The sequence below is a fragment of the Macaca fascicularis genome, chromosome 10 (genome assembly GCF_037993035.2).
Source record: "Macaca fascicularis isolate 582-1 chromosome 10, T2T-MFA8v1.1".
NCBI lineage: Eukaryota > Metazoa > Chordata > Mammalia > Primates > Cercopithecidae > Macaca > Macaca fascicularis.
The window spans coordinates 7,694,839-7,722,536 of record NC_088384.1 but is presented as its reverse complement, the minus strand read 5'-3'; the positions used below and the strand labels follow the sequence as shown (position 1 = coordinate 7,722,536).

General features: G+C 53.9%; 1 protein-coding gene and 1 long non-coding RNA gene across 4 annotated transcripts in view; both read right to left on the bottom strand.

Moving 5' to 3' along the window:
• The window catches only part of SULT4A1 (sulfotransferase family 4A member 1), a 36,618-nt gene extending 13,555 nt beyond the window's left edge, over positions 1–23,063 (bottom strand). For 2 of the 3 annotated variants that reach the window (XR_006690014.3, XM_005567062.4), the window contains exons 1-3: positions 22,782–23,063; positions 2,613–2,743; positions 795–875 (exon numbers count right to left, since the gene is read on the bottom strand). Coding sequence is in view for 2 of the 3 variants with exons in the window: in XM_005567062.4 (XP_005567119.2) it covers positions 795–875; positions 2,613–2,743; positions 22,782–22,950 (381 nt within the window). In the remaining variant the exon portion in view is untranslated. The remainder of the gene's footprint in view (positions 1–794; positions 876–2,612; positions 2,744–22,781) is intronic. The other variant, XM_074003580.1, reaches the window with a different exon arrangement.
• LOC135965411 (uncharacterized) lies at positions 6,797–12,481 on the bottom strand. The gene is made up of 3 exons (XR_010578313.2): positions 12,390–12,481; positions 9,675–9,826; positions 6,797–6,925 (listed from the first exon to the last, which is right to left on the bottom strand). It is a non-coding gene; the product is annotated as an uncharacterized lncRNA (long non-coding RNA).
• Positions 23,064–27,698: the final 4,635 nt, after the last annotated feature.

Here is a 27,698-nt window from a genome sequence, read left to right as displayed (position 1 = left end):
TGGGGCCCATGTGCACAGCCGCTGGTGCTGCTGCCTCGCTGTTTCAGCAGAAAGGGGCCCTGTCCATGCAGTAGTGCTGGCCAGGATAATTACTTGAGTATTTTATTTTTGTCCTCTAGAAGACAGAAAACTTGCAACCCTGATCCCGGTCTCTGGCTGAGTGCGGTGACTCGCATCTGTAATCCCAGCACTTTAGGAGGCCGAGGCAGGTAGATCACCTGAAGTCAATAGTTCAAGACCAGCCTGGCCAACATGGTGAAACCCCGTCTCTACTAAAAATATAAAAATTAGCCAGGTGTGGTGGCGCATGCCTGTAGTCCCAGCTTACTCAGGAGGCTGAGGCAGGAGAATCACTTGAACCAAGGAGGCAGAGGTTGCAGTGAGCCAAGATCGTGTCATTGCCCTCCAGCCTGGGCGACAGAGTAAGGCTCTGTCTCAAAAAAAAACAAAAACAAAAAAAAACACACACACACACAACAACCCACAGGCCTCGGCATTTGATGCAATTGAAAAACAAACAGAATTCGGCCCAAAGCAGGCACACGCTAGGATTAGGCTGGCCACAGCCATGTTCAATTGTGAGGTAAAAACCAACCCAACATTAAAAACTTGGGTAAAATGCTAGAGACGCATGACCCAAGATGGCCTCAGAAGGGACCTTTACCTGTGGGGTCCTTGGGAAGACAGCCCCCGAGGCCAGGTAAGTGCCAGGGACCTGCATGTGTGTTGCAAAGGGGCCTTGGGCTCCTCTTGGTGGGGACTCATCTCGGGAGGCAGAGGGGGTGCCAGCTTACCTTGGAGTCCCCATTGTGGAGGTCGGAGGGCAGAAAGCGGTAGGGCAGGTGGCTCTTGATGAGGCGGGGAGAGGTCAGTTCCTACGTGGAGTCAGAGGGAGAGGCAGGTCAGAGGAAGGGGTGAGACCAAGGGGAGGAGCGGGGCCAGAGGAGGAAGGAAAGGGTGGGGTTCAGGGTAAGTGGAGTTATCAGAGGGAACGACAGGGTAGTGGAGGGGCCAGGAGAGCAGCAGGGTAAGAGGGAGGAGTGAGGCCAGGGGGAGGGGTGAGGTCAAGGGGAGAGGGACCAGAGGACATGGGATGGGGTGGGGGCCAGGGAAGAAGGGTAGGAGTCAGAGGGAAAGGCGAGGCCAGGAGCGGGGAGAGGTCAGAGCAGGAGGAGGCAAGGCTGTCATTCCTTGGTCTCCTCTCCCGGAGACAGTCTCAGACCCAGCCAGGACAGCCTCCCTTGTCAACTGAGACAAATGTTTGAGACATGAGCACACCTCGGCTGGGTGTCTCTATCTGGCAGTAGAGATAAGGGTCCCGGACCTCGGCCGGGGGAGTCCACCTATCATAGCCACAGCCACAGGGTCCGCTCAGGGGGCCTGGGAGCTACTGCCCTGGCTTGGAGTGGTATCAGAGGGCAGCAGAGGCAGCAGGAGGCACCAGGCCCAGTGGGTGCTGCCAGGCTGGCGCTGGACCACACAGCAACCTGGCCTGATGCGCTCACTGCTTCCACCTGCCCCTCAGGCCTTCCCATCAGCAGCTAGGGTGGTCCTGTAAACCAGTCAGCACCCTGCTCCTCTGCTCAGAGCCCATCTTCCCAGTTGCCCTAGGAATGGGCCCAGCCCTCATGAAGCCAAACAGCCCAGGACCATTGCCTGAAACCCCCAGGCTTGCCTATTGCTCTGGAGGGCCAGGCCCCTCACGCCGTGCAGTCTCTGTTCACCGGTCCCTATGCTCCTCTCCTCTTTCAGGACCTGCCTCAGACATCCCCACGGGAGATGGCCGGTCCCCTCCTGATCTGCTCCTCTCCCAGCACTGATCGCTGTCTAGCTACTATGGCTTCCTGGGCTGAGAGGCCGGGCCTGATGCTGTCAGTCACTGCTGCCCCCAAGGCCAAGAGCCGTGCCTTGAACACGGTGGCCCTCGGCACAGCAGTACCGAACGACACCCAGACGGTTCTGCACGGACAAGGAGAGCAAGGTGACTGCTCAGGCCCGAGGGGCTGGGGTGCAGACAGGGGCCCTGGAGGGTCACAGGGGTCTTGTGCCATGCCACGGGGCAGGACGGCACTCTCAGAGCTGGGTTTCGGAATGTTACTCCAGTGGGACGGCGGCAGGCATGGTGGAGGCTGCAGTTCTGGCCCATTCAGGTGTGAGGCTGGAACTAAAGAGGTACAGCGGATGGAGTGGGGGGCCTCTGGGTGTGTCTGAGGGGTGAGGGGGGCAGGGCTCTGGAGTAACATTTATTTCATTCTTGATACAAAATATTTGATGCAAACGCATCCTACCCAGCTCCCTCAGAGGAGGGTCCCCAGGGGAAAGCAAGGGGGAGGCCCAGGGCCTGCTCCCCCCGAATGGCCCCTCAACCCTGTGCCCCCCAGGCACTGACTTCCTTTCCACCTCCCAGACTCCTTGACGCTGATGTATCACCCACACCCTCATCAAGTTCCAGGTCACTGCCAGCTCAGGCCTGCCAGGTTCTCTCCCGGCTATCTGGGGCTATCTGCTCTCCCCTAACCCACAGAGCCCTCAGGAGCAACTGTCAATCATCAGGGTGTAACTGCAGAAATACCCTAAAGAGGTGCTGGGACAGGTGCCACTGGCCTGGGTACCTTGATGATGTCCAGGCCCGGCTGCGGATACTCCAGGACCGGGAGCTGCTCGTCGATGTTCATCAAGCCGATCTCATCGGGGTCAGCACCCTGGCTCACCAAGTAGACCACCTCCTGCAGCAAGCTGGTGCCTGCAGGGGAGAAGCCCCAGCATGGGGTGCTCAGAGGAAACCCAAGCGCTCGGCCCTGTGCTCAGGTCAACACCTGCTGCCCAAGAAGGGCGACTCGAGTCTGGGGGAAGAGGAGTGGGCCCCGCACGGTCTCGGCCTGAATCCCCTGTGCTGGGTCATGGGCCAATCGGCTCTGATTCTCAGAGGGGCCAGGATGCTTCACAGGGCTGTTAGGAGAACAGAACAGAATAGAACCCAGCCCCTGTTACGGAAGTGGCTCAGGGGCTGTAACAGGTGGGTGACTTGGCCCAAGGCCTCCAGAGGCTGAACTTGGCAGTTTACACAGGAATGATGGGCCAGGGGAATGACCCGCTAGCCAAGATGAGGAAATGACATGTGGCCAGTATCTACTGAAACTCTAAATATATAGCCCATGCTCCAGGAACTATCCTGGGGAGACCCAAGGGAAGCCAGTGCTTGTCGATCTGTACACAGGTTCTAGAACAATCTTGGCCACTTCATAAAGTCACTTGGAAACACAAATATCCATCAGCAATAGAATGAGTAAGTTGTGACAATCACCATGGGATACTAGACAGCAATGAAAAAGAATGAACTGCAGACACAGCACAGCCAAGCCCCACAGACAGGATGTGATAGAGTCCTCCCACCCCAAGGCGCTCTGGGGTACAATCCTGTATGTCCCATTGGCATGAGGTTCAAGAATGGGCAAAACTAAACTACAGTGACAGAAGTGAGAACAGTGGTTATATTTTGGGTTGGTTATTGATTCAGAGAAGGCACAAAGGCGATTCCGGGGTCTAGAGCTATTAACTAGGTCTGGTGGGAATTACACAGAAGCATGCTACAATATGCTACAATATTATCATACATGCAGGTTTTCATCTATGGTCCCGGCTCATTATCCCCCCAGCCCTTATTACAGTCTTTTGTCATAACACTGGACCACTCCGAGCCTCACAAGCAGGACTTAGTATACAGTCTCTCTCTCTCTCTGTCTCTCTCTCTCTCCCCCCCTCCCCCTCCCTCCTCTCTCTCTCTCTCTCCCCCCTCTTCTCTCTCCCTCTCTCTGCCTTCCTCCAACTCATGTGCACGTATAAGATATAATTCAATTAAAAAGAGAAAAATCACCTCCACCTGCCAGTGGCCTAGTCAGCATAACCTGCTCTCCTAAGCCTGTGGGGAGATGCGGCCAACGGGAAGAGCCTGGGCAAGCACAGCGTGCCACGCCATTAAAGGCAGGGAGAGGCCTGCAGGGAACAAGGAGCTCGTGTGTGCTGAGGACACCCTGGCACTCGCTCACAGGACCACAGCTGCCCACTGGGCTACAGACATGCTGACCAATTCTCCCTCCTCACAAATCAGCCACCTGGCTTAGTAGGCCTCCTGCCTGGGTCTGGGAACTGTCCCTCTGGGACAAACAGCACCTTTCGCACTCAGGTTCGACGGCTTCCAGCCCAAAACCCTTCCGTAGCCTCCCACTGTTCACAAACTCAGGCCCAGGTATTCAACCATTTACTGAGGCCCTCTGAGCTCTCCACACCTGGCACAGGGTCCAGGCTGCACCCTCCTGGGTGGGGCCAACCATAGCACTATCCACTCAGCCTGTATGCTCCTCCCAGCCTCAGCCTAGGCAGAGCTGTCTCAGAGCCCCCGCCCCTTCGAGTCGGCCTTTTCTGATGGCCAGGATCACCTGCAGTGCGCACCCTGGGACGCATGGGACAGGCCCTCTCTTCCCTGCTACGGCCCAGGGGCAGCAGGCACTGTGACCGGCCCCACACCTGGTGCAGGCAGGAGGAAGCGGGGCCCCGCCTGGACCACACATGGGGCTGACTGCATGCACTGGTGCCTTGAGTGCAGAGTCCCATTCGAGGACCCTAGGGCCAGGCAGGACACCCAGCCAGAAGTGTGCTGGGACCAAAGGTAACTCCCCGGGGAGAAAGGCGGTCCTCTGCGCTTTCTCCAGCCTCTGTCCCCAGGCCCCAAAACAGCTCCAGGTCCCCAGTGATCCTCAGTCATCACCTTGTCTGACCTCCCAGAAGAAATGGGCACAGCTTAACCCACCGTGGTCCCTTCACATCAGCGGCTCCGGTTTCTGCCACTGGCTCCTCATCTTCCCACCCTGAACACGGTGACAGCCCGGAGTGCAGCCCCAGCCCCCTCCCCCCAGGTCACACCCAGGTCCACCCCTTCACACATCAGCCTCCGGGGCACATGCCCATGAACTCCAGCAGCTCACTCGCTGCCCAGCACCTCAGCGGGACCCAGCCGGCTCTGGGGGGAACGTCTGAGGCTGTCTCCTCTGCAGCCCCTGCAGCCCGTCTCAGCAAGCAGCCCCTCCAGCTCACAGGGCTCGGGCTGCATGGTGGCCTCACTGTGGCTCACCCGGCTCCTCTCCTCTCTCCTTGCCTCAGCTAGCCCCGCCAACCCTGCCATTTGGTGTGTCCAGAGCTGACCCTCCCCCTGCGACACCGCGTCCTCACACCTGAGCTGCTTCCCACGAGGGCTCCTCCCTGGCTCTCTGCTGCCACCCAGCTCACTCTGCCTCCTAGTACAGGGGTCCCCAACCCCCAGGCCATGGGTCTGTGGCCTGTTGGGAACCGGGACGCACAGGAGGAGGCGAGCGGTGCAGGAGCAGGCATTACAGCCTGAGCTCTGCCTCCTGTCAGATCAGCGGGAACACAAGATTCTCACAGGAGCACGAACTCTATTGTGAACTGCACCTACGAGGGATCTGGGCTGTGTGGTCCTCATGAGAATCTAATTAAACCCCGACGATCTGAGGTGGAGCAGTTTCATCATGAAACCATCCCCATTACCCCACCACCTGGGTCCATGGAAAAACTGTCTTCTGCAAAACCAGTCCCTGGTGCCAAAAAGGTTGAGGACCACTATTCTACCTCTGTTTTCAACCCAGTAACCAAAACTGTGGCTTTAACATGGAAGTCAGACCCCACCACTGTCCACTGCCGCCGTCTGGAGCAGCTCTGCCTCCCGCAGAGTCAACGCAAGGCCTTCACCATGTTCCACTCCCTCACCACCTGGCTCTCCCCTGAGCTCCCTCCCGCCTCTGAGCCCAACCAGCCCTTCCCCAGGCTGCTGGCATTGGTGCCCCTACCTGGAGCCTCCTCACTCCCTGACTCCTCCCTGCGCCTGCTCAGATGCCGCTCAGTCAGCACGGACTCCTTCACCAGCTATGGGTCTAACTCCTGCCCTTCGCCCTGTCATGTGGTCCCTCTGTGCTATCTACCTGCCCAGGAACAGCCTGCAAATTCCTTTGCGTGCTCTCTCCCCTCTCCACCTTAAGGACAGGGGCTGTTTTGTCTTGTTCTTTGCTGCACCCGGAGAGCCAGCATGTGGCCATGCTCAATTCATATTTCCTGAGTGGACCAACAAACGCTGGGTGCTGCATAGACTCTGAGTAATCAGAAGGGGATGTGTTGATCAAGGAAGACTTCCTGGAGGAGGGAGCTTTGGGGCAAAGGCACTGAAGGAAGGAAGTGGTGTGGCTTGGTGATGGAAAACAAGCTCTCTTCAATACACAGAAAGACCTTCTCAGCACATGGACTCTCCCACCAACCTGAGTAGGAAATACAACCATCCTCATGGCAGACGAGGCTCCTAAGGCCAAAATGTGCCAAGGGTTACAGAACCAGAGTGTGGCTGACTTGCCTGTTCCTCCTCGTGAGGACCATCCAGCCAGCAGCTCGGGACAGCCGCAGTGAGGGGGTCTTTGTCCTTAGAAATCAGACTGCGGGCAGCATCCCTGAAAGGGGCCTCTCCCAGTGACATCTTCATCACCTATTCTTCACGTTCCCCACCCCTGCAGCCCCACAGGCCAACAACCCAGACAGACATTCTCTGCACATTAAAGTCTTCTTACATCAATATCGGCCACTTCAGTTCCACAAGTCCCATCCTCACCCCCATTAAATATTTATGCCAGAAGATCAGCCAAAGGAAGCTCTTGACTCGTCAGGTCCACCTGGCCCTGTCCCCATGGCCCTTCTCTCCAGCCTGCCACGTCCATTTCCTGGTTGAACACCTGCTAACCTTACCTTCTCCCACTTCCAGGAGAATTCAACAGGAGGTCAACACGGGCATCAGGGAGAGAGGGGCAGCGAGAACACACCAGGAAACACGCAGGGAACAGGTCCCGGCCTTCCTAGGGCATAAAGCCAGCTGGCAAGATGCGATAACATGATCAAAGAAAAATGGTCATTATACTATCTGGTCACTTACCTCATTCCAGGCACACTTCTAAGCACTTTGAACCCAAGATCAAACCCAGCTTCAGAGTCAGACAGTCCTAGCTCTGCAAGGCCCTCTGCCAGACGCCAAGCTGTGGCACCCAGCACTCCTCCCACTGGTCTCTCTCCATGCTCCTGGTGGTGCCCTTGGGCATGGGCATGAGCCCTGCCAGCCCCTCCACCCACCCTCACTGTGGCCAACTGTACCCAGGGGCTCCTGAGGTCCCAGTGATGCGGCCCTGCCAGCCCTCCACCCACCCCCTCTGCTCTGGCCAGCCTCCCACCCCCTTCCAAGCCCAGCGCCCCAGTGGCCCAAGGCCTTCAACAGGCTGCCCTCTGCCTGGCCAGCCCCGGCTTGCTCTGTGGGTCGCTGCTCCCAGGAAGCCTTCCCTGACAACACGCCTCTCGATCAGGTGCCCTTCCCTGGTCCCACAGAGCCCTGGACACTGTCCTAGCACACTGTCACACCGTGCCTGGCTGGGGCAAGACCTGTGAGGGCAAGGAACTGGTCTTAGTCACTGTTTTAGTTTCCCAGGGTGCTGCCAGAGATCACCCAAAACTTGGTGGCTTAAAACAAGAGAAATGTATTCTCTCACAGTGCACACTTTTGGAGGCCAGAAGTCCCAAAGTTGAGGTGTGGGCAGGGCTGTGCCCCTTTCTGGAGACTGAGGGAGAATCCTCTTCTGCTGCTCTCCCCTCCACCCACCTTGCCACTGCCCTCCTCCTTCCTGCCTGGCACTCCGACCCCAGCGCAGGTACCCCCACCCACTCAGCGAGCCTTTTATTCACTCAGCAGAGGGCTCACTATGTGCCAGGCTCCAGGCTGGCCCAGGAGTCCCAGGAATGACACCATCCCTGCCACCTTCCAGAAAACGGAGGTGGTGATGCCCCTCTCTTCTTCACAGGGCTGCTGGGGTCAAAGGAGATGACGTGCAGAAGGGCCACAAAGAGAATCAGGCCTGCTCAGGCCCAAAGAGAATCAATATAAACCAACGTCAACTCAGCAACTGAAATCAAGATAGGGCACCACCAACAGGACCTGCTCACTTGCAAGGACACGCCACAGTCTCACAGCAAACCTGGCAACCCTCATTACAGCACAGGACAGGAACCTCCTGGCACCCACCGATGAAGCCACACACCTGGAGCAGGCAAAGCAACGCCCACAGCCAACCCTGTGGTGCCCTCCACCGGCCTCGAGCAGGAGGGTCCATGAGCACTACCTTTACTGACAGGGAAACAAGGCACTGGGAAGTGGGGGCCCGCCTGGAGCTGGAGCCACTTCCCAACAGGGCCAGGTGGGGCCGAGGCAGGAGTGAGAGGTGGAGGAGTCCTAGTGAGGCCTGTCATGTTGCTGTGGGACAAACGGGGGCACGCGGCTGTGGCTACGCTGGGGCCCCTGAAGAGCAGTGAGGGCAAACACGCCACTGCCAAGGTGGGGGCCCAGGAGGGCACCAATCTTCCTCATCACAGCTGGGCAGCTGGAAGCCAGCCCAGGCCCCAGCAGATCCACCCTGAGCAGGGAAGAGTCAAGCTTTCAAACAGAAACCAGGTGAGCCAACAGGGCAGGGCCACCCGCTGGCCAGTAACTCGAGCCAAACGTGCTCTCCAGCAGCTCTTCGCAAGTCAGCTAGAAGCAGTAATTCACAGAAGTGCCTCTGCTGACACCACTGCAATCACTTCTGAGTGGCAAACCGATCAATACCCCCTGCAGCAGCGCGCAGTGCACACTGACACCTGGACTTGGGTCGAGGCCTGCAGGAGGCCACTGCTGTTCTGGGGTGGAACTCCCCAGGACTCTAGAGAATAGCCTGTCTTAACATTGGGCACAGAGCCCATCAAAAATTCCCACCAGAACTCATCACAGAAGGCATCAGAACTGATCAGAACGGCCTGGAAACCACTAGGACCCTGTGGCTGAAACCCTTTGATTTTCACTCACAGGATTCACCAGTCGCACCTCTGACGGGGACAGGCGGCAGGGAAATATGGGGCAGAAGAGGGCAGGTCCCCAGCGGGGGCCCCACCCTCAAGCCAAAAGGCCTGATACCAAGGCCCGAAGTGAGAACTTACATCCCTGTTTTCCCGCTCAAATGTTATCATTTCCAAAACCACGCCCTACCCCCAATCCCGTGCCTATAAAAACCCCAGAACTCAGCTAGCAGAGAGAGAAAAAGTAACTGGACGTCAGAGACTACGGTTGGACATGAGACAGAAGCAGCGTGACTTCAGAGGAACAGGCTGATGGTGGAGCTTCAGAGTGTCTGGCCAGGGATGGCCAACTCCAGGGGAAGACAACCTTCCCACTCCGTCCCATTTTCAGCTCCCCTTCCTGCTGGGAGCCACTTTCATCAGCAATAAAATCCCCCTGCTGGGAGCCACTTTCATCAGCAAAAATCCCCCACGTTTACCACCTTCAATTCGTTCGTGCAGCCTCATTCCTCCTGGATGCCAGACAAGAACCCAGGTGCCACGAGTGCGGGTGCCAAAGGCTGTCACACTGACCCTTAGCCCTCACTGGCAGAAGGCAGCTGCCTCACATGAAAAGGCAGAGGGCCCACTGAGCTGGTAATACTTCAGCCGTCCACAGACGGCCGGGTTAGAAGAGCACTGGAACACTTCCTCTGAACCCCAGGGGCCGCTGCGGGGCTGGTACAAAGTTTGTTCCCGCACCCGCTCACCTGCGTGCTCCCTCCCTCGAGGGTGAAACGAAGGAGGTTCGAGTGAGTGGAGTCCGCCCCTGCCAGCGCCAGAGCAGCCAGCTGACTCCAGCACTCGTGTACTCCAGCTCCCGCCTGCGAAGGAGTCAGGAAATGTCCAGCTTCACTTGTACCTAGTTGAAAAAGTCAGTCCTGTAAGGCACAAAGATCTACAGTTCTCTCCTCCTCTAATCCCACTCCCCAGAAGGAGACCTTTGGTAGATTCCTTTTGCCCTCAAATTTTCAAAAAGTGTACTGATATCATTATTTTATGATCTGTACATATTAGATGGGCTAATGATTTTTGACTGTGAAAGATGAGGACTTAGCCAAGTTCCCGTACACACAAGCTTCCCTCCTGCCGATACAGTCGCAGCACGATTTTGGATTTAATTCAAGGCTTAATTTGGTGTTTAATGCAAAGTACACCATGTAGTGATTACATTTCCTCTTTTGTATACTATTTCACTTTTCCCAGAGTAGGTAACTGTCTTAGTTTGCTTATTTCATTTTCTGTATTGCTATTAATAACTCCTTCCACAACTCTAACAAGCCTCCAAGCCTCAACACGGCCAGAGACATGGGTGGGTGCTCGCTCAATCCCATTTGCTGCTTGGGGACATGCCCCTGCCCGCTCTGCTCTCCCTCCCTCATCTGAGTGAGCGGCCTGGCATGGCTGCATGGGACCTTCCTAGACCTCCCCCCACCTTGGGTGCACTGGTCCTTTCTCCACAGCCCCCAACTGCAGGTGCCCTGGCTGCTTCCTGGGCATGTGAGACTGAGGTAACTGCAAACATCCATATTCACCTCCCACGTGAGGGACAGTCTGGTCGTGTACAGAAGCCCAGGCTGGAGATCGCTTTCCGTCGTTCAGTCTTCTCGCTGCCAGTGGTGCCGCTGAGATCCTGGGGGCCTATTTTCCTCTCTGTGGGAGCTCTGAGATCTTCTCTTTGCCCCAGTTTACTCGTTCACTAGGCCAGACAGTTGGCAGGGGTTGGGGGTGTCTTTTATTGAGCTCTGAACATTCGGAAAACTCTGGCTTCAATAATTTTCTCTACCATACTCTGTTCCCTTTCTGGAACTCCAAGATTAAACTTCCATTTTTCTTATCTTTTTGCTCCTGTCACCATTTTGCAAAAATTTTTATTCTACTTCCTGGACTATTTTCTCAGCCTGACCACCCAAACCTCACAACTGTGCATTTAAAACCTCCACCTTCACACTTTTCATCTCCAGGAGTCTTTGATGATCTCTCGTTATTCCTGTCTTCACTGCTGCTTCCTTCAGTGAAAGCAACACGTGTCTTGACTCTCAAAGGATACTGCAAAGACTTATGAGTGGAGGTGGTGTTATTCTGGGTTTTTAGGTTTTCTTCTGCTCCTCACATGGTCTTTGCTTTCTTGGAGTCCTTTTTTCTGCTTTGTGTTTTGTCTCTGCTATCCTTCCTGTTGGAGACTTGCTACCTGGTGATCTTGAGTCCACTCACAGGTGAGGGAGAGACCGTGGGAGCAGCCCTGGGGGCCACACATGCCTGGGGGAGCAGCCTCGGTGCTTTCACAGCTGAGGACCTGTCACTTCGGTGGGAGATTCCATGAGTAGGTATAGGGCTCTGCTTTGGGGTCAATTTCTCAAGAGGGTGCCTCCAACCCCAGCCTGGAGACTGGAACCAGGTCACAGGCATCCTAAGAGCTGAGGCGAGGAGGGGCTGGTAATCCCACCCTCCAAGTGTGCAGCCTGTGTGTGACCCTACTTCCCACATGCCCTGTGTCCCAGCCTTCAGCTGTGCACGGGACCCTCACATCACAGCCTGTCCGGTCCCCAAAGAAGAAAACTGTCTTGGTGACAGCCTCTGGTTTCCATCCCCAGTGTCATGGACACCACATCAGCTGCTTCCTGGGCTGGGCTGCTGGAATGGGTTCCCACCTGGCCGCCCTCCCGACTGCGGCATTCAGGTTCCCTGCCTGCCCAGTGAGCCAGCACTCAGCCCTGCCTGTGATCTTTTGGGTTTCCAATCCACCGCGCCCTCCTCTCCTGCTCTGGGAGTTCAGAGCTTTCTATCCCTTTATTGTCACTTTAGTGAGGTTTCAAGAGGAAACAGACACCAGCGTGTGTGTTCAGTCTGCCCCACTGAAACACAGCCGCTTACAGGGTTCTGGAGTCCCAGGACATCCACAGGGATGCCAGAATCCCCCGGCTCCCTGAGAAACAGCAACAGCTGGAAGTTTTTTTTTTTTTTTTGAGACAGGGTCTCACTCTGTGGCTCAGGCTGGAGTGCAGTGGCGCAATCATGGCTCACTGCAGCCTCACCCTCCTGGGTCCAAGGGATCCTCCCATCTCAGCCTCCTAAGTAGTTGGAACCACAGGCACACGCCACCACACCTGGCTAGTTTTTTTTGTTTGTTTGTTTGATTGGTTGGTTTTTGTAGAGATAGGGGTCTCCCTATGTTGCCCAGACGGTCTTGAACTCCTGGGCTCAAGCAATTCTCCTGCCTCAGCCACTCAAAGTGCTGGGATTACAAATGTGAGCCACCATGCCCGGCCCACAGCGGAACTTTCAAAGGGGCAACTCATCAGGGCCGGGCAACAGTCCAGGGCCTGGGGGCTTCTGCCTCCATCCGGGTGGGAACTGTCCCCCAACAGACACTGAGAATGCTCCCCACCTCCAAAAGGAAAAGGTGAAGGACGTCTGTTAAGTACCTGCCGCAGCCAGTCCTTGTCCCTGTGCTTCCGCACACTGTCTCTCAGCTCTCAAGACAATGCCCTCGACACAGAGCGGGACGGGAAGCTCTAAGAGGAAAAGCAGAGTTCCTGGTCACACGGCTGGCAACTGGATGGGGAACCAAGACTTCCGGAGCCCAGCTCACAGCACCAGCTGAGGACACGCTGACCGAGACCCAGGAGCTCACTACAACTTCCCCCTTGAGTCTCACATACCTCACTGGAGCTGCTGTTACCATCTAGCTTCACACAGGACCACACAGGCTCAGGGATGAACTGTCCAGGGCCACAGAGGCCAGTGGGCAGTGAACTCAACACCTGAAACTTTCGCTCCAGAACCAGAGTGCTTTACACACACATCAGACACACAGACATACATATGTATACTCAACGCACACCACATACATAACACACATACCACACACACTCCTTCAAACACAGCACGCACACACACACCAGACACAGCACATGTGCACTCACACTCGCTCCACACACAAACACCACACACACACATCACATGCACACACACCACACACATACACCCATACACACTAGACACACACAGCACCAAGGCTCACAAAGCAAGAGAGCAACAAAACAGGGTCACGTCCCACGTGTACTCATTTGCGGGATAAATCTCCGACCGTTTCCTAGCTACGATCAAGCAAAGGTGAGGCAGACGGGGCAGTTGCTGGGACTGACCCCCACCCATGACAGTGGCAGCTCACTTCTAGGCCTGGGACCCTGGGAAACGAGTTACAGCCATCCCCACCCCACCCCTGCCCACTCTGGACCACATCCACAGCCAGACCCCTGCTGGATGCAGAGGAGAAACAGGCACAGTCCCTGGCCGTGACTCCGTCCTCCTGCTGGGGTGATGCCAGGCAGCTGCCGCATGCTGGGCTCCACAGCCAGGCCTGCCTGGTCCAGGAAGCTCCGGCAACCCTGGGTTGGCCCCAGCCTCTGTCTCATGAGACTCTGAAAACCTGGAGCCCAGATTCCCAGCCTAGCTGTGCCAGCGACTCTGGGAGGTCTCAAAGTCACTGCTCCTCTGGGCCTCAGTTTCCTCAAAGTGAACTTCTCCTAGGCCTTTAGCTCTTCTGTTCCAGGTATACAACCCTGAGGCTGCCAAGAGGCTACCAGGAGATTCCTGCACCTTCAGACAGAGCTGGCACAGCAAGCAGAGCGTGGCTCCGCCCCAGGGGGAAAACGCTCCGCCCCAGGGGGAAAACGCTCCGCTCCAGGGGGCAGAAGCTCTGCCTCAAGGGGAAGAGGCTCCACCTTTGTATGAGAGAAAGTCAGGGAAGGCTTTTGTAAAAAAACAGCCTTTGCAATGGGACCTTCAGGACGAGGGGAGAAACCAGTTGTAAGAAGCTTTGGGGAAAGGAGGCTCTGGCGTGTGGCATTAAGGGCCCCAGCTTGCCCTCATGCAGCATCTCAAGACATCAGTGGTGGTGAGGATGGTGCGGACAACAATGGCAGACAGGGCAATGACCACAATACATGCCCCACACGCATCTTTGCTGTGTGACTTCACGGCCCCTCATAAAGGTCCTGCTCTGTGACTCTGGGCACGACCATACGACTTGGCCAACGGAGACGCTGCACGTCTCTGCTTATTCTTATCCACTGCTTATGCTTATCCACTGCTGTCAAGAGAAGGCCATTGGCCCAGGCTAGCCTGCTAGTCCCAGGAGGAGAAAAAGAGGTGCCTGGAGCAGAGCTGCCCCCGCCAAGCCCAGCCCGAAGCAGGGCCCCAGTCAATCTGCACACACGGGGGACAGTCTGGCCAAGACCAGCTGGGAAAGAATCAGGGCCTTGCCCAAAATCAAAATTCAGACCTAAGTCTTTATAACTGGTCCCCTCCTCCAGTAGAGCCTACCAGTGCCCACCTATACCCCTCAGCTGCCCTAGAGGTCACCTGCAGCACTGGTGAGGGCTTCTGACTTCAAGCACCTGGGCCTGCTTCCCACCTGGCCGCAGAGGAGGAGGCCCAGAAGTGCAAGGAGCCGATGCCCTGAGCCACCCCCAACCACTGAGGGACAAGAGTTGGCGCCTGCCCCCCACACGCCAGAGAAGGCTCCCAGCTGTGTTCACATCGTCTCTCAAGGGATGCTGGCAGGCTGAGCCCCAGGCTCCCGCAGTCACTCCTTTCCTGGCTTCTTCCCCCTTTGCCTTCTGAGACCACCTCCCATCTGACTAGCAGAGGCCCACTCTCTAGTACAAAAGCACACCCACTCACACGCCTGGGCTCTCAGCCCTGAGAGAGGCGACAGTCATGAGGGCTCTGGATCCAGAGTCCTGATTTGGAAACCAGGTCGGCTGCCTCCAGACAACAGGACACTGGACAAGATCTGCCCCTCTATGTGAGTTCCTCATCTGGAAGGCGAGGACAGTGATGAACTCAATGTCATTCCCCACAGAGCACCCTCCAGGCATCAGCAGCAGCGACAATTGTGCGGACAGTGACAGCGGACGAAGCACTGACCCCACTCATGACCCTGGGGCTGGCACCACCCAAAGCCAGGCCCACTGGAAGGAGGTGGCAGCGCAGGGAGATGCCACCCACAGAGTCAGGCTGGCCTGGGCCAGTTTCTTCTCAGGGCCTTGGTTCCTTACCCAAAAAATGGCCTATTTCATGGCAAAGTTGTGAGGATGGCGAGGATAAAACAAAGTACTTGGCACAAAGGCAGGAAACCCGCTCTCCTCCCTGGTCGTTCTGAGGCTTGAGCAGGACGAATGCCAACCACCTAGTCCAATGCCCCTGCCGCTGGTGGGGTCAACAGGTCCCAGGACAGCCTGGCTCATTTCAAGCTAAGCCAAGTCCTGAAGCCCAAGCCAGGGCCTCTGGCTCACCAGCCCCCACAAAATGACTGGTTTAGCTTCCAGAAAATGCCAGCAAGTCTCCAAAGCATGCTTTAAGGAGGCTTCCACCTCCCAATGGGCCCTCCACTCTCCTCTCACTCACTCCAGAAGCCCACGCTAGGACTCCGCTCCCTGCTAACCACACACAGTCACACTGTACAACATCCTGTCCCACATCCCAGGAGCGACACACACGCCCACCTATCCGATCTAGTGGTCGGAGACCAGGAGGGACCACTAGGGCCCCTTCCCCCTAGATGCAGGATGCTGGAAAGAGCCGCCCCACACGAACAGGGAGAGGTCAGATAAAATACAAGATCCCAGCTTCACTCAACTAAGATGGACCCTTCCTCAGAGTGGCAGGAGGTAAGCACCAGCTCACCTGAGACAGGGCCCTGGAGGAAGAGAAGCCAGCCCATGCAGGTGGCAAGAGGAATTCAGGCAAAATGTTTCCACGCTGGTAAAAGCCAAAGGTGAGCCCATGTGACAGCACAGAACCTCTGAAGCCAGGGAATCCAGAGAATCTTACACTGAGCAGAGAGCTGGCATCCAAACACAGGGTCTTCTCCAGACCTGGGCCAGGTGCTCAGGAGAAAGAGTGGGAGGCAGCATGCTTTGGAGAGTGCCATGGCTGTGGGAGAAGAAAAACATCCTACTTGCGCCCTTCTCCCTTACAGAAAAAAGGCTTTAAGCCACGGAGAGAGGGGCAGAAAACTGTGTCACCTCCCAGGGCACTGGTGAAGACCCAGTGTGGCTGGAGATAGGCAAAAGGAAAAACCAAGACTCTGCCCTTTGGGGAGGGGCAGGAAACTGTACCTGGGCCCTGACTACTAGAGATCCTCAACACTACAGAAAGGACATGAAACTCCTGCACAAGAGTTACCATCCAGGCAGAGTTTGGCTGCCACTCAGAGGAGGGCAGGATCAATGAAAAAGCCGCACCCAGACCCAGCAACATGGATCCTGCGGAAGACTGCAGCTAGACCACACACCAGAGAACCCCAAACCCTCCCTGCCAAGCTACTAAACCAAAGTAACAGATAACAGCAGAGTCTATCACTGGCACACGGGTAAGAGTGTGCAGACAAAACTCCTCCACAGTTCAGACCTACGAGGAAGACCAAAAGCTGGAGGTGGAGCAGGAACACTGAGAAAAATCCTCTGGAAACTCAGCCCCTCCACTGAACACAAGCTACCACTACAATAATATGAAACCAATGATTGCTCAAGGTAATCAGATCAACACCCAAACCCAAACCAGACCAACGAGGCAGGGTTAACTCAATTCCTTACACTAACGGCCTAGCAGTTTAAAAGCCAGCCTCATTTCCAAGCATAAATATGGCTGACTTTAGTCTCTACTGTCTAATACACTGTGTTGAGCAGTCAAAAGGTACCATTCCAAAAAAAAAAAAAAAACCTGTCAAGAGACAAAGCAATCAACAGAATCAGACTCATGGAATTGATGAGAAGTCTGATTAACATGTCAAAGGTTCCCAAGGAAAAGGTGGACAACACCCAGGAACAGATAGGATTATTTCAGCAGAGAAATGGAAACTCTAAGTGGAAATGGTAGAGGGAAAAAACATAACGAAAACACTGAATGCTTTTGACAGCTCATCAGCAGACTTGACACAGCAGAAGAAAGAAGCAGTTAGCCACAGATTGGTCCACAGAGATTACCCAAACTGGAACAAAAAGAGAAAAAGAAAGAAGCCAGGTGCAGTAGCATGCCTGCAGACCCAGCTACTCAGGAGGCTGAGGAAGGAGGACTGCTTAAACCCAGGAACTCTAGGCCAGTCTGAGCAGCACAGTGAGATCTTGTCTCAAAAAATAAAAATTTAAAAAAAGGAAAGTAAAAAGAGGGAAGAAAACAGAATAGAACATCCAAGAGCTGGAGGACAACGTCAAACAATCTAACATACATGTAACTAGAATCTCAAAGGAAGAAAGAATGAGCTAAAAGAAGTATTTCCTAAGATAATCGCTGAGAATTTTTCCAAAATAATGAAAAGCATCAAACCACAGATCCAAGAGGCTTAGAGGAATCCCAAGTAGAAGAATTAACACACACATACAAAAACCCTGGACATATCATATTCAAAGTGCTGAAAATCAAAGACAAAGAGAAAACATTAAAGGCAGCCAGAGGAAAACAGGCACATTACCCAGTGGAAAAAAGAACAAGCCAACATTTCAGCAGGAGCTAAACAAGCCAAGGCCTGGCACCGCAGCTCACGCCTGTAATCTCAGCACTTTGGGAGGCCGAGCTAAGAGGATCATTTGAGCCCATGAGTCCAAGACCAGCCTAGGCAACATGGCGAGACCCTATCTCTACAAAAATACAAAAATTAGCCAGGTGTGGTGGCGCACACCTATAGTCCTAGCTACTTGGGAAGTTGAGGCAGGAGGACTGCTTGACCCCAGGAGGTCGAGGCTGCAGTAAGCCATGATTGCATCACTGCACTCTAGCCTGGGCAATAGAGTAAGACCCTGCCGAAGGAGGGAGGGAAGGGAGGGAAGGGAGGGAGGGAGGGAGGGAGGGAGGAAGGAAAAGAAACTATGGCCAGGCAAAGTGACTCACACCTGTAATCCCAGCACTTTGGGAGGCCAAGGCAAAAGGAACTATGGCCAGGCATGGTGGCTCACACCCACAATCCCCGGACTTTGGGAGGCCAAGGCAGGAGGATTATTAAAGCCCAGGAGTTCAAGACCAACCTGGTCAATATGGCAAGACCACCATCCCTACAAAAAAATTTAAAAATTACCCGGGCATTGTGGCTCATGCCTGTGGTCCCAGCTACTCAGGAGGCTGAGGTGGGAGGATTGCTTGAGCCCAGGAGTTTGAGGCTACAGTGAGCACTCCAGCCTGGGTGACAGAGCAAGACCCTGTCTCCAAAAAAGTAAAAGTAAAGATAAATAAGTAAAAGAAACTATGCAAGCCAGAAGACACAGGAGGATCATCTCTAAAGTTCTGAAAGATACTACAGGGGAGGCCTAGGAAGAATGTTTAGCCCCTCATTTAACAGACAAGTGGACTTGAAGATGGGAAGTCATCAGGTAATCAGAGGGCAACATGGGGGAAAGGAGATACGAGGGGAGGGGAGCAAAATACCAGACAAGAGGAGCAGACAGTTCCCCGTGGGGGGCGAGCAAGGAGGCGGAACAGGTGGAGTCCAGGTCACAGAAGGGCAGGCTAAGGCGGAGAACGCTGCCTGGCAGCAATGGGAGCCAGTAAAGAACTCTAAGCGGGGAGTACCCAAGTTAGACGGGTATTTCCAGGAGATCACTCTAGCTACGGAGTGAAGGATGAACTGAAGCGGGGCTCAGGAAGAGGCCACTGCAACACTGCAGGTGAGAGGGGAAGAATCCTAAGACTGTGGCAGGTGCTGAGGGAGCCAAAAGATCTAAGAGCTGCTTTGGGGGCAGATGAACTCCCCTGTAGAAGCAAGTAACAAGGGCACAGGGGAGGAGGAGTCATTGCTGTCTGGGAAGAATGAGAAAGGAGGAATCCAAGAGCCCTGGAGCTCAGACAAGCAGACTCAGGGTCTCTTCCTGTTCCACCAGGGCCAACTACTCAGGAGGTGGTGCACCCAGCAGCCCCATCTCCTTCTTCCTCCCAAACCCTTAGAGTCGTTCTGCAGGCTTTTGCCTCCCAGCCCGATTGGGTGATGGGGAGAAACGTGGCCCCGGCAGACCCAGGACACTTGTTTTGCCACCCCCTTGCCCAGGTCAAGCCCCCTGATTATGTGTACAGCTGGAAGACAAAGGGGAAGGGATGAGGGAGCAAGAGGAGAAGGATGGGGAAAGAGGAACTTCTCGGTTCTTCTGGTACAAAACCACACGTTCCATTCTTCAGGCCTCTGCATTCCCTCGTAGGACGCAGGTAACTCACCACACTGCTGTGAAACACTTTGCTGCCCTGTGTGGTAAAGCTCAAAGGGCTCTGCATGCTCCCTGATCTCAGAACAAATTGGTAACCCAGGAAGCACTGGCAGGTGCCAGCTTCCACCCCCACGCCTCTCTTACCTTGTCCTGTGGGTGGTTTCTCTCCAGGGTCTACACCCGGTGCTGACACTACCCCAGCCCTTTGCCCTCCCTGGGCCCTCATTTTCACATCTATAAAAAGGAAACAATCACAAGAGCACAGGGCTGTCCTGAGGATCCCAGTGAGTAGAGGGCAAAACAGCATCTGCAATGGGTAATCCACCCAACCTGCCTCCTCCTCCATGCAGTCTCCTGAGATCCTCCTCTTCAGAACCCTCATTCCCAAGCCATTTACCTGGCCCTGAGAACAGCTACCCTGGCTGGTCAGTTAACTCTTCAGTGTTAGGATTCTGGCTTTCCCCCCATGTCACCACAAGTGCCACAAGGTCACCATTACCTCATGCACAGCCCTTCTGAAGCCGGTCTCTCCCAGGCACAGTGACACACACACACCAAGAAAACCAGGACATCCGTCTGGCCTGGGACCTGCACACCAAGTCTCCCCTCAGCTTCAGCTCCCCTCAGCTTCAACCCCTGAGTTGTCTGAAAATGTAAGACTTCAATGAATCAATCTGGTCAAATCCTCTCATTTTTAATGAGCAAACTGAGGTTCAAAGAAACCAGGTGGCTCACCCAAGCCCAGGCGCAGGCGCTTCCCTCTGCATCAGTGAGAATGCGCACACACCTCAGGACTGGCCGGAACCAGGGGGAAAATAAAATCAGGGCAGTGGGTGCTCTGGCTGAGCCAGGGACTGTATCTCAAAGCCCAAGCTCTGTGACTCTGGGGCTGTGCCCCCTCGGGGACGAGCACTTGATTAAAATCAACCTGTTGACAAAACCAATGGCAGTGATTGCATCAAACCAACCACACACAGGGACAGAATGTTTTCACAGACACAATCGGATTTAACACAGCCACCATCCCAGCACCAAATACGCTGTACGAATGAATACGAACAAAGTAAAGGCCCTTCTCAGAAAACACCATGGGCTCCTGCTGCCTGGATCACGGTTTCACCTGGCGCTGTCCAGCACAACGTTCAGCTGTGATGGAAACACTCCCTGTCTGTACTGCCCCATACGGCAGCCGCTAGCCCCATGTGGCCACCGTGCACCTGGAACACGGTGATGCTACTGATTAAATGAATTTCCACTTTTATTTCATTCTAATTCATTAAATGTAAGCAGCTGCCTGTGGGCAAAGGCTCCTACACTGGACAGCACAGTGCTAACCCGCCATGTAAGCCAGAATGTCACAAGCACAAAAAGAATCCCAGCAAGCAGCACGGGGTTGTGGGAAAAAATACTGGACAGGAATCGAAGGCCAGGATCTCATTATCATTGCCTTAGCCACCAGAAAGCCCTCACCACCCCTGTGAACCCCAGTTTCTCCATCAGCGGAGGGTGGGAAAGGGTTGACAAGGGACCAGGCCCTTCCGGCTCTGACCACCTGCAAGTTCATTAGGATCTCCTAGACCCGGGCGCTGGAAATCCAAGGAGCCCCGTGGGTTCCCTGCCATGGCAGGTGAAGGGGGCAGCTGTTAGTCCTGGCTACTTACCCCAACCCCAGCACCAACCATGTCTCCCCCATCAGACTGAGAGCTCACTAAGGACAGGCACCAGATGGGGCCTCTCTCGGTCTCCCCAGCACCTAGCAAAGCATCTGGGCACAACAGGTGTTCAGGGCGTAAAAGTCAGCATTAACCATGAGCCTTTCCGGCATGTGTCTGGACCTGGGCTAAGGGCTCTCACCGGCCATTTTGCTCATCCTCCCAGCCACACATGAGTGGACCGAGGTGGTCTCTCCTCCCTCCTTAGAGACCACAGCTCAATGGGGTTCTATGATCTGCCCAGGGTCACCCTGCTGGTAAGCAGCAAAACTGCATTCAAACCCAGGACTTCCAACTCCAAAGCCAGGTTCTTAATGTGTAAGCACTGATGCCTGCTACAAATGTATCCCCAGTAGCTGAGGGAAGGAAAGGGAAAGAAAATATGAACTGGGCTACCTGAAGTCCACTTGGAGGGGCCTCAGAGAAGTGACACAAACCTCAAAATCCCTAAGTGGCTAAGACTTCCAGCATTTTAAAGCCTACTAGAAAGAAGTCTACTAGAAAGAAGGCTGGGTCCCCCTCCTTCTTGGGCCCTCATGATTTTCCAAGGGCAACGGAGCACCCATAGGGCAGGGGAGAGGCTGGCCGTGGACCGGGAGACCTAGCTAGACCTGACCTCTGTCCCTCAGCAACTGCGTGACTCCGAGCCATTTGTGTGTTCTCTGAGCCTCTGAAAAAAAGCTATGAGAACCCCTCGCAGATTAACAGCGGTAGAGCACTTGGCACACAGGACTCAATGAGTGGCCACAGAAGCCAACAACATGCTTAGCCATTCCAAAAGCATTCTAGGTCCCACCCCATGCGGCAACTGGCATGTGCTCAAGATAGCAGCCCCTCGAACGCTCCGTTCTCCAACCAACACCCTCCAATGAGAGCCCATACTCCAATCTTCCTCAGAAGAATGTCAGGGACCTGCCCTCAGGTGTCTGGAACTCCATACAGCTACAACAGCCAAGCCTACAGCTTTTCCCAAAACCGCCTGACTGCTGGTCGGGCATGACCTTAGAGCCAGACACCTTGTAAACCACGCTGTGTCTGCCTCAAATACAGTGGCAACAGAGAATCCCTAGGACATGTTTAGAGAACAGGAAAGCTGCTACCTCCTTTCCCTACAAACCTTAGATGGGGTACTTTACAATCTCCTACCTCAGGTCTGCAGACAGACCAGCCTAGCTTTAATTCCCAGGTCAGCCACTCACCAGCTGGGTGACCTTGGCCCAGCCTTCTCCCCTCTCTGAGCCTCTGTGCCTAGACTGTAAAGTGGGAATGACCACCACCAGCTCACACAGCTGTTATTGTGAATGTGACGTCAGTTAACCCTGGTAAATGTGAATGCCCCAGGTCCTGCCTCGGTGATGGAGGCAGCCCTGAAACAAGAGAATGCACAAGCAAGGCACTCCAGGCGGGGGCGGGTCCCATCCCCCACCCGGAGCCCACACTGGAAAGGAGGGACGTTACGTTTCCACGTTGAAAGCCCTGACGCCCGTGTTATCTCCCTTCCCAGGTGAACACCAGGACTTTGCACTCATCAAACGTTGGCCAGGTTTCAGGAACAGAGAGGTTGAGTGACCTGTCCAAGGTCACACAGCCAGCCAGGCAAAGGGAGAAGCAGGGATGGGTGGCGGCCCTGGGCCCATCCTCCTGCAGCGCCGGCCAAATAGGCTCCATCTCCACGGAACGGGCCGCCCCCGAAGGTCTCTGACCTTGGTTTCCCCAGGTGCGAACCAATCCCCTTCCCACTCCACCCCACACGGCCCGCAGGGATCCGAGCACCGGCAGGGCGGGGGCGGCGGCGAGGGCGAGGGCGACCACCCGGCCCAGCAGAAGCCTTGGGCGCGGCGCGGCGCCTACGCGGCCGCGCTGCAGGGCCGGGGCACGGCGTAGCGGGCGCGGTCGGCGCGGGGCTCACCGGACTTGGGGTAGGTGACGATCCACACGTCGCTGGGCCGCACCGGGAAGTTGGCGATCTCCTCCATCTTCCCGCGGCAGAACGGCGGCAGCCGCACGCCATGGAACTCGAAGTACTTGCTCTCGAACTCCCCCGGGGTGCTGGGGGTCTCGGCCTCGCTCTCCGCCATGCCGCCGCCGTCGCCGCCGCCTCCCGGCCCGCAGCCCGCACGCGCCCGCGCCCGCTCCCGCGCCCGCGCCCCGCACACGCCCGCGCCCCACCGGCGCGCGGCGGCCGCTCCGCAGGCGTGACGTCATGGCGCCGCCCGACGCGCGGCGGAGGCTCCCCTCCGCAGGTATGACGTCATGGCGCCGCCCGGCACGCGGCCGCGGGGCTCCACGGGCGTGACGTCATGGCGCCGCGGAGCCGCGCCCTCCCGCCCAGCCCCGGCCGCGGTCACCCACCCGCTCCCGTGGCTGACAGAGACCCTGGCCCGCGGTCCGTAGCCTCCTCAGTCTCGTGTGCGTTCATTGCCCTCACGGCTTCTGTCACTCAGCAAGCGCTCAACACAGATGCATGAGATACCCCCTCTGGAAGGCCCTGAAAGGCAGTGGTCCATTCAACACGTGCTTAGCGCGCTCCTGATCTGCGCCACGCACTGGGCCAGGCCCGCGACACGCGTCAGGGTAGAAGCAAGCAGAAGCCTGACCCTGTTGGAGCTTACATTGGTAAATAACCAAGATAATTTCAGGTAAATGTTAAGTGGTATTAAAAATATGCCTCTTGGCCAGGCGCGGTGGATCAAGCCTGTAATCCCAGCACTTTGAGAGGCCGAGGTTGGCGGATCTCCTGAGGTCAAGAGTTCGAGACCAACCTGGATAAATGGTGAAACCGCATCTCTACAAACATACCGAAAAAAAAAAAAAAAAAGCAGTGAGCTGTGAGCTTGCACCACTGCACTCCAGTCGGCAACAGGACAAGATCTTGTTTAAAAAAAAAAAAAATGGGCCACCTTGCCTAGCCAAAAATAAATAAATAAATAAAATTTTTGGTTTTTTTTTTGAGACGGAGTCGCGCTCTGTCGTCCAGGCTGGAGTGCAGTGGCTAGATCTCGGCTCACCGCAAGCTCCGCCTCCCGGGTTCACGCCATTCTCCTGCCTTAGCCTTCCTAGTAGCTGGGACCACAGGCGCCCACGGCCACGCCTGGCTCTTTTTTTTTTTTTTTTTTTTTTTTTTTTTTTTTAGGAGTAGAGATGGGGTTTCACCGTGTTAGCCGGGATGTCTCAATCTCCTGACCTCGTGATCCGCCCTCCTCGGCCTCCCAAAGTGCTGGGATTACAGGTGTGAGCCACCTCACCCTGCCAAGAAGTGCTTCTTAATATCCCACGAGTAGGGGAGGGGAGTGTTGGATTGTAAATTCCAGGACCCCAGACCTATGGAGAAAAATTACAAAAATATACATTTAGTAAGGCACTTCTTGTGTAAACTATAATTTGAGAGCAACCGAGTTCTAGAGATCTCAGTGCAACCCCTTGCCAGTCATGCACTCAACAGACATGTATGAAGCACCTACTAACATGCCTGGGACTGGGGAAGCACAAAGATGAAAACAACACAGTCCTGCTCTCATTCTCTGCAGCTGAGCATCATCAGCTGTGTAAAGGAAAGGAATAAGTCCTACCTCTAAATACTGTAGCCAGGAGGATGGAAGGAGTTTACACCAACAAGAATCTGTAGCAGAGCGGATGGACAGGACCTATTCCTACTCTCTCCTTCTTACTATAGAGTGAGACACTTGCATTCTGACACCAAAGACACATACATGGGCTGAGAGGTACAGGCCATGTGCACACAGCAGACAGAGAGAGGAAACAGCAATTAATCCTGACTTGGGAAGCTTGTGGATGTCTTTCCAAAAAAGAAAGAGGACATTCCGAGCACCCAGGCTTTATTCTGAATAATTAGGCCAATGGCAAAAGGGCATCTAGCCAAAAGCTAGAGGGATTGAGCGAATGAATGAACATCCTGGTGTTTCAGGTGAGGGTTCTCACTGTGGGAGAAGGAAGATGTAAATGGGGAATGGGAGGAGGCAGGGAAGAACTCTATGGTATTGGATTGGAACCAGAGGTATTGACGTGAGTTTATGATACTTTTACATTCCTATTTCTTATATTTGCTGAAAAAGCCTTTAGGCAATGATATCTCAATAATACCAGGCATACCCCCTGCCCAGATCTTTGCTAAGTACTTCCCTCACCAAATGAACCTGGGGTTTCTTGGAGAAAAAGCCAACTCCAGGGCAAGGAAAGTACAAGATGAGCCTAAAACGTTTTGTTGAGTCTTGAACTCCTGCAAGTTCAAAACTGTTGGGAATAGGTCGGAAGGACACTGGGTGTTGCGTGAAAGTGTTACCATAGGTCAAATCGGAAACAGTTTGAGCCTGTTAGACAAGAATGGGAAACAACCCACATACCGGACAGTAGAATAGATAAATCGCAATATAGCCATACAAGGGAATACCCAGTAATTTTTTAAAAAAGGAATGTAACTAAGAATGTCACAGTCAAAATGATGAACAAAATTAAGTCAAGCACAAAAAATAGTATGTTGTGTGATTCTATTTATTTACAGTCAAAGCCAGCAAAACTGATCTATAGTGATAGAGGTGAGAATAATCTTAACCTGGGGCATGGAAAGAGGGTTGACTGGGAGCGGACTCAAGGGTACCTACCCTCCATAGTGTTGGAAACATCATAGCTTGCTCTTAGTGGCAGTTACATGAAGATGTAGACACAGATAGAAGTACAGACATGGACATAGATGCAGGCCTTGCTTCACGGATATGCAACCAGGGGAGCCACATGGGGTTCTGTGCTCAGAAGGGCCCCACACTTTGGAATTCCATGCTCTGTGGTCACCATCTTGAAATTGTTGCATTTACCTTTGAGTTTGTTTTGTAAGTGAGGTCTGGTCAAAATTAGCTGGGAGTAGTGACGCGCACCTGTAATCCCAGCTACTAAGAAGGCTGAGGCAGGAGGATCGCTTGAACCTGGGAGATGGAAGTTGCAGCGAGCAGAGATCGCGCCACTGCACTCCAGCCTGGGTGACAGAACAAGACTCCATCTGAAAAAAAAAAAGCAAATTGTTCTTCCCATATGAGTGGGCAGCAGTTAATTTGTTGAGGGCTTGTATAGAACCAAAAGGTAAAGGAAAGTTGAATTTGCTCTCTGCCTAACTACTTCAACAGGGACATCAATCTTCTCCTGCCCCCAGTGCTCCTGGTTCTCAGGCCATCAGAACTGGATCACATCTACAGCAGCAGATCTCCTACTCTCAGGCCTTCACACTACACCACCAGCTTTCCTGGGTCTCCAGCTTGCAGAGGGTAAATCATTCTCAGTCTCCACAATCATGTGAGCCAATACCTTATAATATATATCCTTCTATATACATATATGAAACTAGTGGTCATATATGTAAGTGTGTGTGTGTGTATACATATATATATTTGTCCTGTTTCTCCAGAGAACCCTAAGACACCACGTTAACCAGGTGATCAAAATAAACATTACCAATGCCTGTAATCCCAGCACTTTGGGAGGCCGAGGCAGGCAGATCACGAGGTCAGGAGATCAAGACCATCCTGGCTAACACGGTGAAACGCCATCTCTACTAAAAATACAAAAAATTCACCAGGCACGGTGGCGGGCACCTGTAGTCCCAGCTACTCGGGAAGCTGAAATAGGAGAATGGCATGAGCCCGGGAGGCGGAGCTTGCAGTGAGCCGAGATTGTGCCACTGCACTCCAGCATGGAAGACAGAGCGAGACTCTGTCTCTAAATAAATAAATAAATAAGAAAGAAGAAAAATAAAGAACCTAGAATAGGCAAAAGAATTTTGAAAAAGAATAGCGGAGTTTGAGGGCTCACACTACCTGATTTCAAGACTTATTATAAAGCTAGTTACCTTAACACTGTAAATCAAAACAATATGTAACTGACATAAGCATAAAATGTAAATAAATGGAACAGAATAGAAAGCTCAAAGATATACCCAAACATCTATGACCAATTGTTTTTTGACAAAAATATCCTTAAAAAGCAGAAAGCAGTAACTTCTCATGAGCCAAAAATGTCCATCAAGGCCTGAGCCTTTGAATAGAGAAAACCTCACCGCTGCGTAAGGGGCATAAGAAGAGGCTGGATACCTCTTTGTCCTGAAGAGACTCTTCTTAAGTAAGGTTCATCTAGTAGATCTCCAAATCTCAGCCCTCTGAGATCCATCCCCAAGGCTGCGAGGCAGCGGGGAAGGCAGGTCGCTGTCCGTGGTGCTGAATGTACAGGTTTCCCCCTCATCCTCCTGCCCTTCCATCCTGGCACGCTGGGTAACCACAACTCCCGATGCCCCTGATTTTCCTTTGTTATGTTCTATCTTGAGGCATCTTTTCCTATTTCTATATGCTATCTTTTTCTTAATAGGAGAAAAGGCATACAAATTTAATGTGCCTACATGGGAGCCTTCAGAATGAAGACCCAGCTTCCCATGAGTTACAGAAACTTACATACCATTTTGAGCTTACAGAAAGAACAGGAGCTTAGATTCTGGTAAAACAGGTTATGAGAGGGGGAAAGAAACTTGACTAGCAAAGGTGTCCTTGTTATGTGGATGAAGCCTCCCTTGGAGAGAATAGATGGTAAAGGGTGGGAGAGTCCCACCCTTTACCATCTATTCTGGATCTGGGGAAAGAATAGAAAGGTGCGGGGGGGTGGGGAGGAATATGGCAGCATTCATGGAGATTCTCTACAGATAAAAATTTCCCCACTTAAGGTAGCTTTGCAAGGCCAGTTCTGTCAAGATGACCAAATGGCAGCCATTTCAAAATATGTCAAAGAAATATACTTTGAGGTAAAATATTTTAATTTCATTCAATCCCCACTT